Source organism: Leptodactylus fuscus, chromosome 4, assembly GCF_031893055.1.
Source record: "Leptodactylus fuscus isolate aLepFus1 chromosome 4, aLepFus1.hap2, whole genome shotgun sequence".
Taxonomy (NCBI): Eukaryota; Metazoa; Chordata; class Amphibia; order Anura; family Leptodactylidae; genus Leptodactylus; species Leptodactylus fuscus.
In genome coordinates this window covers 169,508,886-169,522,845 of record NC_134268.1, presented here as the reverse complement: position 1 = coordinate 169,522,845, position 13,960 = coordinate 169,508,886, and the positions used below count along the sequence as shown (strand labels likewise).

The 13,960-nt window shown below is 41.4% G+C and overlaps 2 protein-coding genes across 4 annotated transcripts in view; one reads left to right on the top strand and one right to left on the bottom strand.

Annotated features, from left to right (window-relative positions):
- RARB (retinoic acid receptor beta) overlaps positions 1 to 3,103 on the top strand; it is a 508,585-nt gene extending 505,482 nt beyond the window's left edge. For all 3 annotated transcript variants that reach the window (XM_075271367.1, XM_075271368.1, XM_075271369.1), the window contains one exon: positions 1,495 to 3,103. In XM_075271367.1, the coding sequence (XP_075127468.1) occupies positions 1,495 to 1,682 (188 nt within the window). In that variant the 3' untranslated portion in view covers positions 1,683 to 3,103. The remainder of the gene's footprint in view (positions 1 to 1,494) is intronic.
- Positions 3,104 to 3,182: 79 nt separating this feature from the next.
- Positions 3,183 to 13,960, bottom strand: part of TOP2B (DNA topoisomerase II beta) — a 49,108-nt gene continuing 38,330 nt past the window's right edge. Inside the window, exons 30-37 of the mRNA XM_075271347.1 lie at positions 12,711 to 12,878; positions 11,090 to 11,306; positions 10,917 to 10,996; positions 9,064 to 9,180; positions 8,360 to 8,479; positions 5,526 to 5,651; positions 4,644 to 4,741; positions 3,183 to 3,700 (exon numbers count right to left, since the gene is read on the bottom strand). Coding sequence (XP_075127448.1) covers positions 3,539 to 3,700; positions 4,644 to 4,741; positions 5,526 to 5,651; positions 8,360 to 8,479; positions 9,064 to 9,180; positions 10,917 to 10,996; positions 11,090 to 11,306; positions 12,711 to 12,878 — 1,088 coding nt within the window. The 3' untranslated portion in view covers positions 3,183 to 3,538. The remainder of the gene's footprint in view (positions 3,701 to 4,643; positions 4,742 to 5,525; positions 5,652 to 8,359; positions 8,480 to 9,063; positions 9,181 to 10,916; positions 10,997 to 11,089; positions 11,307 to 12,710; positions 12,879 to 13,960) is intronic.

Genomic DNA, 13,960 nt, shown 5'->3' with positions numbered 1-13,960 from the left:
ACCTCTTTTATAACCCACCCACCCAGTATATGACCACTTTTTTCGCACCATCTTTTCTTATCTGTCCACCCTCTGTTGCCGCCTCTAGAGTGCGCTGTAGCTGATGCTGAAGACTGACAATCTGCCAGTGATCTTCAGTGTTGTAGAGACGGCAGCGGAGGGCGGCCAGAACAGAAGTGTGAACAGTTGAGTAAAAGTTATCAGCAGCTGCTTGTTGCAATAACAAAATAAGTAGCCGCTGTTTGAAAAAAAAAAAAAAAAAAAAGGCCACCCCCCCCAGCTTCCTTCATGAGGCGACCTCAGGCAGTGTCTCATGGAGTAAATTGGGGGGGGGGGGGCTGCCACTTGATTGGGACAGTGTGTGTTACCAAAAATGTCTTAGTGTGTCATGGGTCAACGTCATGCTGTAATTTTTCTTGGATAGGGCACATGAGCTATTAAAAATACAGATATATGATAGATCCATTGACTTTTAAAGCCATGTGTTATCCATTAAAGAAAACGGACAGCGCATAGCCATTAATCACTTGAAAATACTTTCTTGCGGTATATAAAACTGCGTGTGCTCGAGGACATGAAGGGTCCTCTTTAAAGGGATTCTACTAGAGATGAGCGAGTACTGTTCGGATCAGCCGATCCGAACAGCACGCTCACATAGAACTGAATGGACGTAGCCGGCACGCGGGGGGTTAAGCGGCCGGCCGATGTCAAAGCGAAAGTACCAGGTGCATCCATTCATTTCTATGGAGCGTGCTGTTCGGATCGGCTGATCCGAACAGTACTCGCTCATCTCTAGATTCTACCAGTAAAATCGAATTTTTTCTTGTTGACATGTAGGAATAGCCTTAAGAAAGGCTATTCTTCTCCTTCCTTTAGATGTCTTCTCTGTGCCGCCGTTCGGAACAAATCACGGTTTTCGTGAGTATGCAAATGAGTTCTCTCGCAGCACTGGGGGGTGGGCCCCAGCACTCAAACAGCACTGGTGGCGTCCCCAATACTGCGAGAGAACTCTCCAGCACCGCCTCCATCTTCTTCAGGAACGGCCTCTTCACGCATATTCTTCTGGAGCGGGCGGTCAAACTTCTAGGCCTCCCTCGAGCAGAGCCAACTGCGCATGCCCGTCCACAAGAAAAATGTCCGCTTACACATTTTCTTGTGGCGGTGCGGAGAAGACAGCTAAAGGTAAGAGAAGAATAGTCTTTCTTAAGGCTATTCCCATGTGTCAACGAGAAAAAATTAGATTTTAATGGTAGAATCCCTTTAAAAGTGGTCCTTTTATTGTTCAACCATTTTTTGGTCATTTATAGATCTGTGAATGACAACTACATACAAGTTCAGAGGAACAGAACCATTCTAGAAGCTTATGTCTTAGGCTATGTTCACACTGAGTTTTTGCTGGAAAAAAAAAATAGCACACTGCAAACCCAGCTTTACAAATGGTCAATAAAGAAGGGCTTTACTGAAAAGCTTTTATTTTGTTTCCTATCCGAATAGGTGCAGAACGCGTTATCACATTGAAGCTGGAGATCCCAGGATCAATGCCACCCCTCATTCAGGAAATGCTGGAGAACTCAGAAGGCCACGAGGCCTCCAGTCCCAGTGAGAACGCATCGGAGCACAGTCACAGCATCTCAACTAATCCAGATGAGGAGCGGGTCAGCAAATGTGCGCAGGTGCAATAAGGCCCAACTCTCAACTAGACATTCCCAATCCAATATGCACACAGGGATGACAAGCAAGGAGCATCTTTTTCACCCCTCGTTGCTGAATTTACAGATCCAAAACATATTCAGACTCCTCAGCGAGGAAAAGACCAAGCTGGTTTCCATTGATTTAAAACCTATATACTTTTGCTGTTTACATTCTTAACTTTGCTGGACTCTTATAACTAGAAGAAAACCACACTAAAGCAGCCATTTTACAGAACAAGAAATAAAGCTACGTCTATTTTCTCTTCCGATCATCAGATTGCATGATCATTGAAGACTTTGTACATAACCTATTTACTGTTCTTTCTGCTGGATGTTCGGTGCTTTTCTTCTGTCTTGCATACATAAAATGATCAAGACAAGGTAAAAAAAAAAAAAATGTAAAAAAATAGAAAAAAAAATGTAAAAATAAACAAATGGACTGTTGTACGTGTCCATGTAAGGACTGTCCTATAGGTCATAACATGCCCACAACTGCATTGCGTCTGTTTTCCTCCTCTGCCCCGTCGGAGGAAGTTGTGGAGGAACATTCACTACATTATCTGAAGCCAGTTTTGTATCTGAGTAACTGCCTGTTCCGTTAGAAGACATTTTATCGTAGAGTTGTCGGTGTCACTTTAAGAAGGTGGATCAAACAGATGTGATTGTCTTGGTGGATGATATTTCCAGGTGCATTACTGCAGTACTTGTAGCCTCAAAGGCACTTTCCAGTGTTACAATGTTTTTTGTCTGTTTTCCTTTTTTCATGTTTACCTGTTCACAAGCCATTAGAGAAATGTTTGTGTGTGGTTCACTACTTACGAGTGGGTATTGCATAAAAGGCTCCCCCTTCTGATGTCCCAGAATGCATCTCTCCTGTGCACAACTCCTCAACTCACTACAACTCTGACGTGTGAAGTTACGAGAGTCCGGCTGAAAGACCATTTTGGCTATTCGGGAACGGCAGAGCATGCTAGGAGCTGCTATCCTTTAACACTAGCGGCAGCTGCAGGTTTTCTCAGCTGTTTATATACTATATGTATGGTATAACTAATCCAGTAACATAAGGAGTTGTCTAGTGATCCGCTGTACAAGCGAGAGATGTAACTTACACTACCGTGTCGCTCCCATTGAACTGGCACAATATAGTATTTGCCTCAGCCCCACACTTCGAGAACACTTAAGCCCACCCATTTCATTGTTTTACTCTGTTTGGATCACAGTGATGGTGATACCACAATAGACGAGAACACATTGAAAGGTGTTTATAGGTCTCATTTAAAGCACTAGTAGAAATTTCGGGGGATATTTTAGCAAGTCTGTGATGTATTCTTCACTGGCTCGGTTTGTACATTGAGATTGTTTAACAATGCTTTCTATGTTCATATACTGTTTACCTTTTTTCCATGGAGTCTCCTGGCAAAGAATAAAATATATTTATTTTAAATCTTTCCCCGTAATCTTTACGCTTAATAGAACGCACCACGCAAAGAGTTAAGATTTCCATTTTTTTTTTTTAATGTTTTTGTCTTCATTTAAAAAGCGGTTTGCTGTGTCTCCCCTCCCCCCTGAAGTATTTCATCTGGACAATTAAAATGTGTGCTTGAGCACGGCAGTCTAAAACATTTCTACAAGGCAAATTGGAACGAGTACATGACATTTCATGAGTAAAAAAGAGCAGAAAACTGTATGTGTAACAACAAATGTTAAAATGCCTACACAATAATAAAAAACATCAAATACATTATCACATAAAATAAGACAATGTACAAAAGTCTGCAACAGGAGGGACAAAAGGACTACACAAGATACTTTGTTGGAAAACGTTTGGGTGCTCCTCGGGCACTTAACTAATACATAACAAAATCATCATCTTCTTCATCAGACTCTGCAAAATATTTCACTTCTTTCCTGGCCCGGCCTGGCCTCTGCCGTGTCGCACTTTCAGAGTTTGCTTCTGATGGGAAGATGTCCACATCTGAATCATTGTCAAATGCGGTTTTCTTAGATTTCTGAGGGGAAAGCAATGCAAGTAAGCGTGAGATTAAAAAAAAAAAATTATAATATATGTATATATGTGTATATATATATATATATATATATATATATATATATATATATATATACTATATATTATTAACCAATTAACATGTTGCTGCCGCTACAGACAGCTGACCCTGTGGGGGTCCCAGGTACCCAGCCCACATGGATTTTCAACTGATAACTAGAGATGAGCGAGTAGTATTCGATCAAGTAGGTATTCCATCAAATACTACGATATTCTAAATACTCGTACTCAGTCAAATATCACACGGAAAAGCAGTAAAAATTTGATTCCCCTCCCACGGCACTTTTTTTTTTTACACCAATAATTATGCAGGGGAGGTGGGACAGGAACTAGGACAACGTAGGCATTGGAAAAAAACGTATACAGTCATTGGCTGGCTAAATCAGTAGCAGCAGAAATAATAATAATAATAATACTGGGACTTGGGCATGTTAGATGTCCCCAGACATGCTTCCCCTGCTGTCCCAGTTGTATTCCAGAGGTGTTGGCATCATTTCCTGAGGTGTCATTGTGGACTTGGTGACTACAATTCGTTGAATTTTGGTTTCCCTGAAACGAGCATGTTTTTCCCATAGACTAAAAAAGGGGATTCAATATTCAAATGAATAGTGGAATATTGAGGACTACTCGAATCGAATTTCGAATATTTCACTAGTCGCTCATCTCTACTGATAACCTATCCTAAGATTTTAGGATAGGTCCAAAAAGGCATGGTTTAACAAGTATGTGAGGAAGGCAATGCCAACTGGCAAGTCAAACCTTTTCATCTGTTATGCCCTTTGTGAGAATTAGTGTCCATTCTGCCAAGCTGGTATACATACACAATGTGTACCACTGACTTCCAGATGTCTATGAAAATAAGACCACCCCATGCACTGTGCTCTTACCTTGCTGGATGTGGACTTAGATGCAGATTTTTTCCCAGGATTGTAGTCTCCTTCATTTTCAGAATCTGACGTTTTTCGTTTCTTTCCTCTTCCTTTTGCTATAAAACAAGGTTTTATAGCAAACATTAGAAAAAAAAACATTATAAAACATTAGGTCTATGGAACACTGGTAAAGGCTGCAGCGCTCCCTACTGGTGACAGCATTCAGTTTCACAATATACACTGCATTAATCCAAATTTTCCTTGGGGGAGGGGGGATTGGTAACAGAATGATGATGAGGACAGACATCTGGCATATGTAAGCCAAGTTGTATGAAAAAAAAACAATGTCAAATTCCAGCAGTTATGTGCCAGGTATCATTCACATATATACATTTAATTATTTTACAAATACTGGTCATCTCTAAAAGGACAAAAATGGCACTAGACTGGGAGACCGTCCTAAAGTATTGTCTTCATTTACACAGCTCACTATTGATAGCCTTAAAGGTATTGCCCATGATTTTTTTTTCTGTCCCAACTTTAGAATAGGCCACAAATATTTGGTTGGTGTGGGGAAGTGGAGGGGGTGCAATTCTTTCAGCTAGCAGCAAATGAAGCGTCTGCCTACCAAGGAAATAAGTGGGAAGGATGATTCTTCCACAGACATTCTGACCATGTGAACCTAGCCTAACAAGTAAATGTATAATTTTTTGTATGATTATGGATGATAGCATGACGTCACATCACTTCTAATATATCCTCTGACTTGACAAGGGCATGACTTGATGCCTGGTCTAGGTTCACAATAAGTTGTGGACAGGATTTGTAACTCTACTGTTTTCTTCTCTTACAGGATACACAAGAAAATCAGGACATTAAAGCTTCTCTTTAGATACTTGCCTTTGGGTGTTGTGGTTTTCTTTGGGGTTCCAAACTCCAAGTCAGAGTCTGAATTCACAAAAACATCAGACTTCTTTGGCTTTGGCGGTCGTTTTTGTTTTGGGGCTCCATCTGAAGAGGTTTTTGCTGCAAATATTAAAGAGTCAGAGTCACTAAGGGAATGATCCCGTTTTACTGCCCTGGTATATGAATAGTTACCTGCTGACATAAGCATTGTCGGCTTCCTGCACCGTGTATGGACAACAGTGACATCTAGAGGTCACATACTGCAAAGCAGGAGACTGATTTTTCAGATTTAAAGAGGACCTTTCATCAGATTGGGCACAGGCAGTTCTGTATATTGCTGGAAAGCTGACAGTGCACTGAATTCAGCGCACTATCGGCTTTCCCGATCTGTGCCTGGTGTAAAGCGCTATCGGTCCCGTAGGGCTTTACAGTCAGAAGGGCGTTTCTGACACTTAGCCAGGGACGCCCTTCTGCCCAGCAGCGCCAATCGCGCTGTATAGTGTGAGCGGGGAGGAACGCCCTCTCCCTCTGCTCACAGTGCTCGTCCATAGACGAGTATTATCAGGAGCGGGTGGGGGGAGTTCCTCCCCACTCGACAGTACAGCGCGATAGGCGCTGCTGGGCAGAAGGGCGTCCCTGGCTAAGTGTCAGAAACGCCCTTCTGACTGTAAAGCCCTACGGGACCGATAGCGCTTTACACCAGGCACAGATCGGGAAAGCCGATAGTGCGCTGAATTCAGTGCACTGTCAGCTTTCCAGCAATATACAGAACTGCCTGTGCCCAATCTGATGAAAGGTCCTCTTTAAAGTCTCTTTCTTGCCCGTTTCACAGGGGACAGAGAATTTGCCACAATAAAGATTGGCATTAAGAAACAACCCGTAGAGATCAACGCCTGACAGCTCAGTTTTGTGTTACAGCAGTAGGAGTCATGAAAGATAAATGGAAATGACATACTTTAGGAAGAGGATTATCCCTCTTAATAAACACCATAAATGTCCTAGAAAAAAAAGCTAGCAACGAGCCTGTAGGAATATGGTCTCATACATGACATGTGATGAGGAATTTATAAACCTTGGACAGATTAATTATGCCTTGTACGCCTATTAATTATACGCATTTAATTATGGCCTTGTGTTTTCTGGCGTACAAGACATAAAAAGGTGCAATTTTGTGACTTTTTTCCATTCCTGCACCACCTTTGACACTTTCCCAAAGGTGGGGGCATGCAGGGGGGTAGGGCTACCAATCCCGCGAGATTATCATTTATACATTAATGGTGCAGGAAATGTATGTACATGCTGGCGTACATTCCCTCCAGAGATACAGCCTGGTGGAGGATGCATCTCATTTATAAGGAGGACTGCACCCCATCATTAATGAGGCAATCCCTCAGGGGTTACAATTTATAAATCTGCCCCATTGTTTTTTAGACTCCCTATAAAAAGCATAACCAGGGCACTTGCACAATGATGGTGCGCATGAGCCTTAACTCTACTGCTACAGTGGTAGTGTGCTGCAACGTCATAAGCTTTAGCAAGGTTTTCTGGCCTGAGCTAGCACTCTTTAGGTCTCTGTAAAGTAAATGGGGGCCTGGTCACTCCATCATTTTTCAGAATGTGCTGCCAGCAGCGTTTCAACTGACTTACTAGCAAGGAAAGTGTGTACTTTGATGTCCTGCTCTTGACATTACTGCCAACTTGTTTACTTCCATGTAGATAGCTGGCTGTGTAGTGCTGCAGCCTCCATTGAATAGCATCCATCACTTTTCTCCACTGTGTTTGGAGTGCTATTCAATAGAGGTCACAAATATACAGTTCAGGTCAAATGACCTTCCATGACAGCCAGCTCAGGTATTTTGACGTAAACAATTGGGCATGGTTTCCAAAGGCTGTGCACTAGTGTTTAACACGTTCCCCCGAATGGAATAGCAAACGTATTGGCAATAGGAGAGCTTATGAGAGCACACGGACCCCGTAGACTATAATGGAACGTGCGGACAGAAAAGTACTTTGTGATCTACTTTCATGTCCGCATGGCAGCACACGGACTCCATTATAGTCTATTGGGTCCATTTGCTTTCACTGCACACCGCTTTGGTGTTCAGTGTATTCCATTCGGGGGAAGGGGGTCCCAATGCGGACTACCCAAACGGATTACCAAACCAGATGTGAACCAGGCATTACGCTAGGTTCACACCAGTGTCGTTTTCATCCAGTAGTCTGTTCAGTTATAAGAGCAGAGGAAGAAATTAAACATTAAAACAGATCTGTCTAATGACTGACACTATGGATCCCGAGGCACACCATTGACTATTGTAGAGTGTGTAAAGTATCTGTTGTTTTTGCCATATCACATCACTGGATTTAAAAAAAAAAAAAAAATTGCTTGCAGAACGTTTTCGTCCATGATTATAAATATCCATTGGCTTTGGACAGAGACCCTAATGCTGATTTAAATGAAGCCTAAGAGTGGCAGCCTCTTTATAGCTCTCACCTCATGTCTGAGCTTCCAAGTTTTAAATAATAACACCAACACTGGAATATAATAGTTATAATACTTCCAGAACATGGGTAAGAAGGGGAAGGGTCTGCGTAAAATTAACCCCCAAAGCGGTCAGTTTGTGGGCGCTTCATTTGGTTATTGTGGAGCTGGGGATGGACTTAAGTCTCCCAGAATTCTCGTCAACTATGACTGTAATGTATTCTTTTTGTATCGTATATCACATGTAGTGCAGATGCCCTTTAAATGCTGCCAAGCACTTGTTGTTCACTGGTTCCTTCCTAAAGAACTGCTGAAAAACGATATAAAAAAAAAAAAAAAAGTTTACTTTTTTTAGTAGATGGTTTGCTTGCTGGTTTTTCTGTAGACTTGAAGCTAAATGTTGAAGAGTAGAGGGGGGAGGGTTCATCGTCCTCATCATCATCGCTGTTGAATTTGGGAACATCATCTAAAAATAAATAAGATAAAAAAAATAAATAAAATAATCATTAAAAGTGGCAAATAGGGTACAAAACATCCAGAGAATATTCTGCTAAGGAGAAGCAAACTATCTATGGCAGGATTTTCCAACAACAGTAAGACATTGGCCTCGGCTGCTATTTCAGTTCAATACTATTTTCTAACAACCAAAACTACAAATGTATGACATGATCAGCCAAATTCGAATGGTAATTTGCCACTTTGCATGTACCCAGGGAGCCCCTGATCTGCTAGTTTAGATTGCACAGTAGTGTGAGACCAATCACAACCAAGACACACAAATCAGGATATTGGCATTCCCATTTAAACCAAAATGATGGGCTGCAATACCAAGCACAGCCATTATACCAATGTGGAGCGCTGTGCTTGGCAAGTAGAGAAGAGCCCTCAGAATTCATATAAACGCTGTGGCCTCTTACAACAGCTGATCGGTTGGGTACTTAGGTGTTGGACCCCTGCCAATCTTCAGTTGAACACTTATCTTATCCTAAGCACAGGCCGACAAATTTTTAATCCTGTAAAACCCCTTTAACTGTAAACCGTGCCTCATACCTTTATCTTTTTTAGTTGATGTTTTGCTGGTTATTTTCTCTGAAGATTTGAAGCTGAATGGCGAGGAGTAGAGGGGAGACGATTCTTCATCATCACTGTTATATTTTGTGGTGTCATCTAACAAATAGAAAAATCTGCATGTTATATTTCTACCCATTCTCCATAGGTAACGTCAGCCACACTTATTGTCTCCATATACATGTAGAATGTGCTCAAAGTAACTCCAGCTGTGCATAAAGAGAAGGTTCACCTTTAAGCACATCCAGACATAGCAGCGAGACAAGTCAAAAGCTGCCATCAATGAGGCCTGGGCCCTGTGATCAAAAGGGGCAAGGACATTTCTCCAAGCATCATGCCCTGCTGTCTTTTCACTAAGAACTGAAGATTTGAGTCTTTCGTCAAAGATTCTTTGTAATAAGCATGTAATGTGCATAACAATTACAAAAGATTCCAGCTACAGACTCCGATCTTTTGATCTCCAAGGCAGAGAGGATAAGATGCTTGGAGGTCCCTCTGTTCTAGCAATGGATTTTGGTGACATGTCAGGAGCTGTTTAATGATCAACCTTCCCTTTAAGCTACCAGTGTAAGAAGTTGTTCTGTTCATTTCGCTGCACTTTGATCCAGTAACAGAAAAGTAGTTTGTGTCTGTCTGAATGTGCACCTGACCAGCTACAAGCCGCACATCTAGGACAGGCGTCCGGGGATCTCGCAGGTGTCATACATGGTCAAATATAACATGTGCTCTCTGGAGCTGGTCACACACATTAGTTATGTATTGGCTGAACCCCCATATATTGGTGGGTCTGGTTGACCATCTAATGTGTAAAGCAGATGTTGCGAGAGATATGGATCAGGCAGTTTGATTTCCACCATGGCATCATTTTGTTCTGTCGATGACAAGCTGCTGCCAGAGCTGCTAGTTTCCTCCCAGTTCAGAACACATGAACTTCTTGACTGAACCAAGTGCGTATGACCTGCTTGAATGTCTCTCTGTAGAATCATCTAGGCAGGGCGGGCAAACATGCATATAAATTCTCCTAATCAGACGTTTGGATCAGGCAGAGTCTAGGTACTCAACTGCGCCAGAGTCTACACTGTCTGTTGGAGACTGCCGGAAATCAACAGAGAAAGAAGTCCTGCGTGGAGTCTAAGGCAGGGTCCACACTACTATTGGATTCCATTATAAAGAAGGTGTCCATTTAAAAAAAACAAAAAAAAACAAACAAACCCTATCATAAACAGACACAAATGGACAGTAACTGTAATCAGTAAATGTCCGTTAAAAGTCCGTTGCCCATAGACTTCAATGCTAAAAAAATAACGGACACTTGCCCTCTGTTTTTTTCTAACGGACAGAAAAGTCCTGCATGTAGGATTTTTTTTGTCCACTGGAAAAAAACGGACTTGGGTGTAAACAGACACCAGATAAAATCCCATTGAAATGAAATTCTGACGGTTCAGCTAGTGTCTGTTGCTAAAATCTTGTAACGGACAATAGCTACGGACACTGCTGAGCGGATACCAACAGTAGTGTGAACGCCCCTTAAGTTTCTGCTTTGGCTAAACTTTTAGCCATGATGAGTTTTGTTTTTGGGGGGCTTTTTAATATATTTTTTAAGTAACAGAAAGTTAGGTTTTATAGCAAAATTGCATAAAGGCTAAAGTGTTTGATGGTATTTTTTTCGTGTGTCCGGTGCCCACTTTCAGAATATACCTGCACATGAGAAATAGATTTTTATTCCACGATTTGTGTACGTGTGTATTAAGTACCTGAATGCCACATAATAAAAGTTTCTAATGAATGACCAATACTGTATTGTATTATACAAAAAGAAGAAAAAATAAAATTACCATCATTTATTTTTGTAGAAAATGAAGTGGAAGAAAATATATCATCTAAATCTTTTTTCTTCTGCGTTTCTGTCGGTTTTCTATAAGAGGAACAAAGGAAAAAAATAAATAAATTAGAAATCGCGTAAGTGTCTGAAAGTGATAAACTTTGGAAGAATATGGCGGCTACACACTCTGTGGATTTAGTGGATTTGAAAGATGGGAAATCATATTCATCTTTTTCGGGACTGTCTGAATGAGCATCGTCGTCATCATTTCGACTGTTTGGAACTGGAGAGGATCTTGGCTTTATGTCATTCAGGTTATTATTACTAATAATTTGATCATCGTCATCATCATCATCTGCATCTTCTTCTTCCGAAAAGTCAAATGTGTACTTGGGTCGTTCGGCTGTGGAGAGATAGTTAGGATCGGATTAGAGACATTTAATAGGTCAGGATCAGACTATAGATTTTTATAACCCATAGTCGTAACAAAGAATTATTTTTATATTACATCATTTTTTTGTGATTGTGATGGCAGGGTGGACAATGTGAGGGTGATGTGTAACATTTCAGTACTGTAACAGACATCTGCTATGGATAAGCCCCATTGTTTCTAAGGCTGATAAGTGAGTAAACCTAGCTCTGCTTTGGCTTTCCTCTGTGGAGTGGAAAACCCTCCCAGAGGACAGCAAGCAGTTTTAGCTACAGAGGGCCACCAACCCCATATTAATGCCTATGGAATTGGAATGAGATGTGATGAGATCTTTTGTAGATATAATGTGTAAGTGTCTCAGTACCTTTGTCCATATAGTATATGCTGAGAATACACTAGTACAATCCTGTCCATATAGTGTATGCTGAGCGTACGCTACTACAATCTTGTCCATATAGTGTATGCTGAGCATACGCTATCTTGTCCATATAGTATATGCTGAGCATACACTAGTACAATCCTGTCCATATAGTGTATGCTGAGCGTACGCTACTACAATCTTGTCCATATAGTGTATGCTGAGCATACGCTAGTACAATCTTGTCCATATAGTGTATGCTGAGCGTACACTAGTACAATCCTGTCCATATAGTGTATGCTGAGCGTACGCTACTACAATCTTGTCCATATAGTGTATGCTGAGCATACGCTATCTTGTCCATATAGTATATGCTGAGCATACACTAGTACAATCCTGTCCATATAGTGTATGCTGAGCGTACGCTACTACAATCTTGTCCATATAGTGTATGCTGAGCGTACACTAGTACAATCCTGTCCATATAGTGTATGCTGAGCGTACGCTACTACAATCTTGTCCATATAGTGTATGCTGAGCATACGCTATCTTGTCCATATAGTATATGCTGAGCATACACTAGTACAATCCTGTCCATATAGTGTATGCTGAGCGTACGCTACTACAATCTTGTCCATATAGTGTATGCTGAGCATACGCTACTACAATCTTGTCCATATAGTGTATGCTGAGCATACTCTAGTACAATCTTGTCCATATAGTGTATGCTGAGAATACACTAGTACAATCCTGTCCATATAGTGTATGCTGAGCGTACGCTACTACAATCTTGTCCATATAGTGTATGCTGAGAATACACTAGTACAATCCTGTCCATATAGTGTATGCTGAGCGTACGCTACTACAATCTTGTCCATATAGTGTATGCTGAGCATACGCTAGTACAATCTTGTCCATATAGTGTATGCTGAGAATACACTAGTACAATCCTGTCCATATAGTGTATGCTGAGCGTACGCTACTACAATCTTGCCTTAGAAATCTTAACACTAACTCACCAGCTGCTCTCCTCAGTAAGGAGTCTCGAGGTATGACTACTGACTCTACTACTTCTGCTTCTTCCATATCACTGTCTGATTTGGATTCGTCTTCTGACCAAGGGTTCCTCTTCTTTCCTTTTTTCACTGGGGGTTTGGGCGTCAGGGAATTCTTTTTCGCTCTAGAACCTATGAAAATAAAATGTAATAAAGATTACATAAGCGATGCAGTATGAATTCCACAACAACAACATCATTACATTTATATTTTATTAGGGGTATATATGGAGTACATATACATGCCACAGAAAAAAACTCATTCAGATGTATGGAAATGTTTTGGTTGCAAAAAGTCAGCCAAATGTGAATACAACACCCACTGAAGGACTGCTCTGAACTTCCATGGCTGAATTGTCCAGACTTCCTAGTAACAGAGATTTAGGGCCATACCACTGTCTACAGGTCTAAAATAGCCAAAACTAAGCGGCCCTGTGACAATGACAGATTCTGCTGTACAGTTCTTTAAATGGGGGATGAAGAGTTTTTGGCTGCACAGCGTGAATATTATTCACATAAACCTTATGACATCACATCTGGTTGCTGTGGTACATTACTGGATGGGCCAAACAACTGAATGTGAAGAATCATGAGTATGGTCCTATAGTACATAAAGTCTGAAGAGTCTTACAACTGCATCTACTCTCCTACTACTGTAAAATACAAATCTTCTACTTGATAATTCCACAGGAAAATTCTGCGCATGTCTTGTCGGTCATTTTTCTGTGGTGGCTACACGAGTGAAGGCAATAACCGGAAGAAAGCGCAGGAGAACGCGCGCGGCTGCAGAAGAAGAAGGGAGTCACAGGAGAGTCTACAGGTAGCACAGGAGACACCCTTGTGTTGTTTGAGTGCAGAGGGACCGCCCCCTGTGCTGTCTGGAGACTCAGCAGAAAACCGGGAATATCCCCGGATCGGCGGTGCGGAGAAGACTTCTAAATGTAGAAGAAAAACCTTTCTTAAGGCTATTCCTACATGTTAGGAGTAAAATATGGGATTCTAATGATAGATTCCCTCTAAACATGCTTCTATGATTCACAAAGACATTTCACCCCGATGACAGACTTTGAGAGGAGTGCATTAAATGATAGAGAAGCAGAATGATTGAAACTGCCCACATCTAAGCTGTTAAAAGGCATTGGTATGGCCAAGGCAGACCACCAGGAAAGCAATTCATAGGGCAGCTTCCTTGTCCACCATCCAGAACCACTACC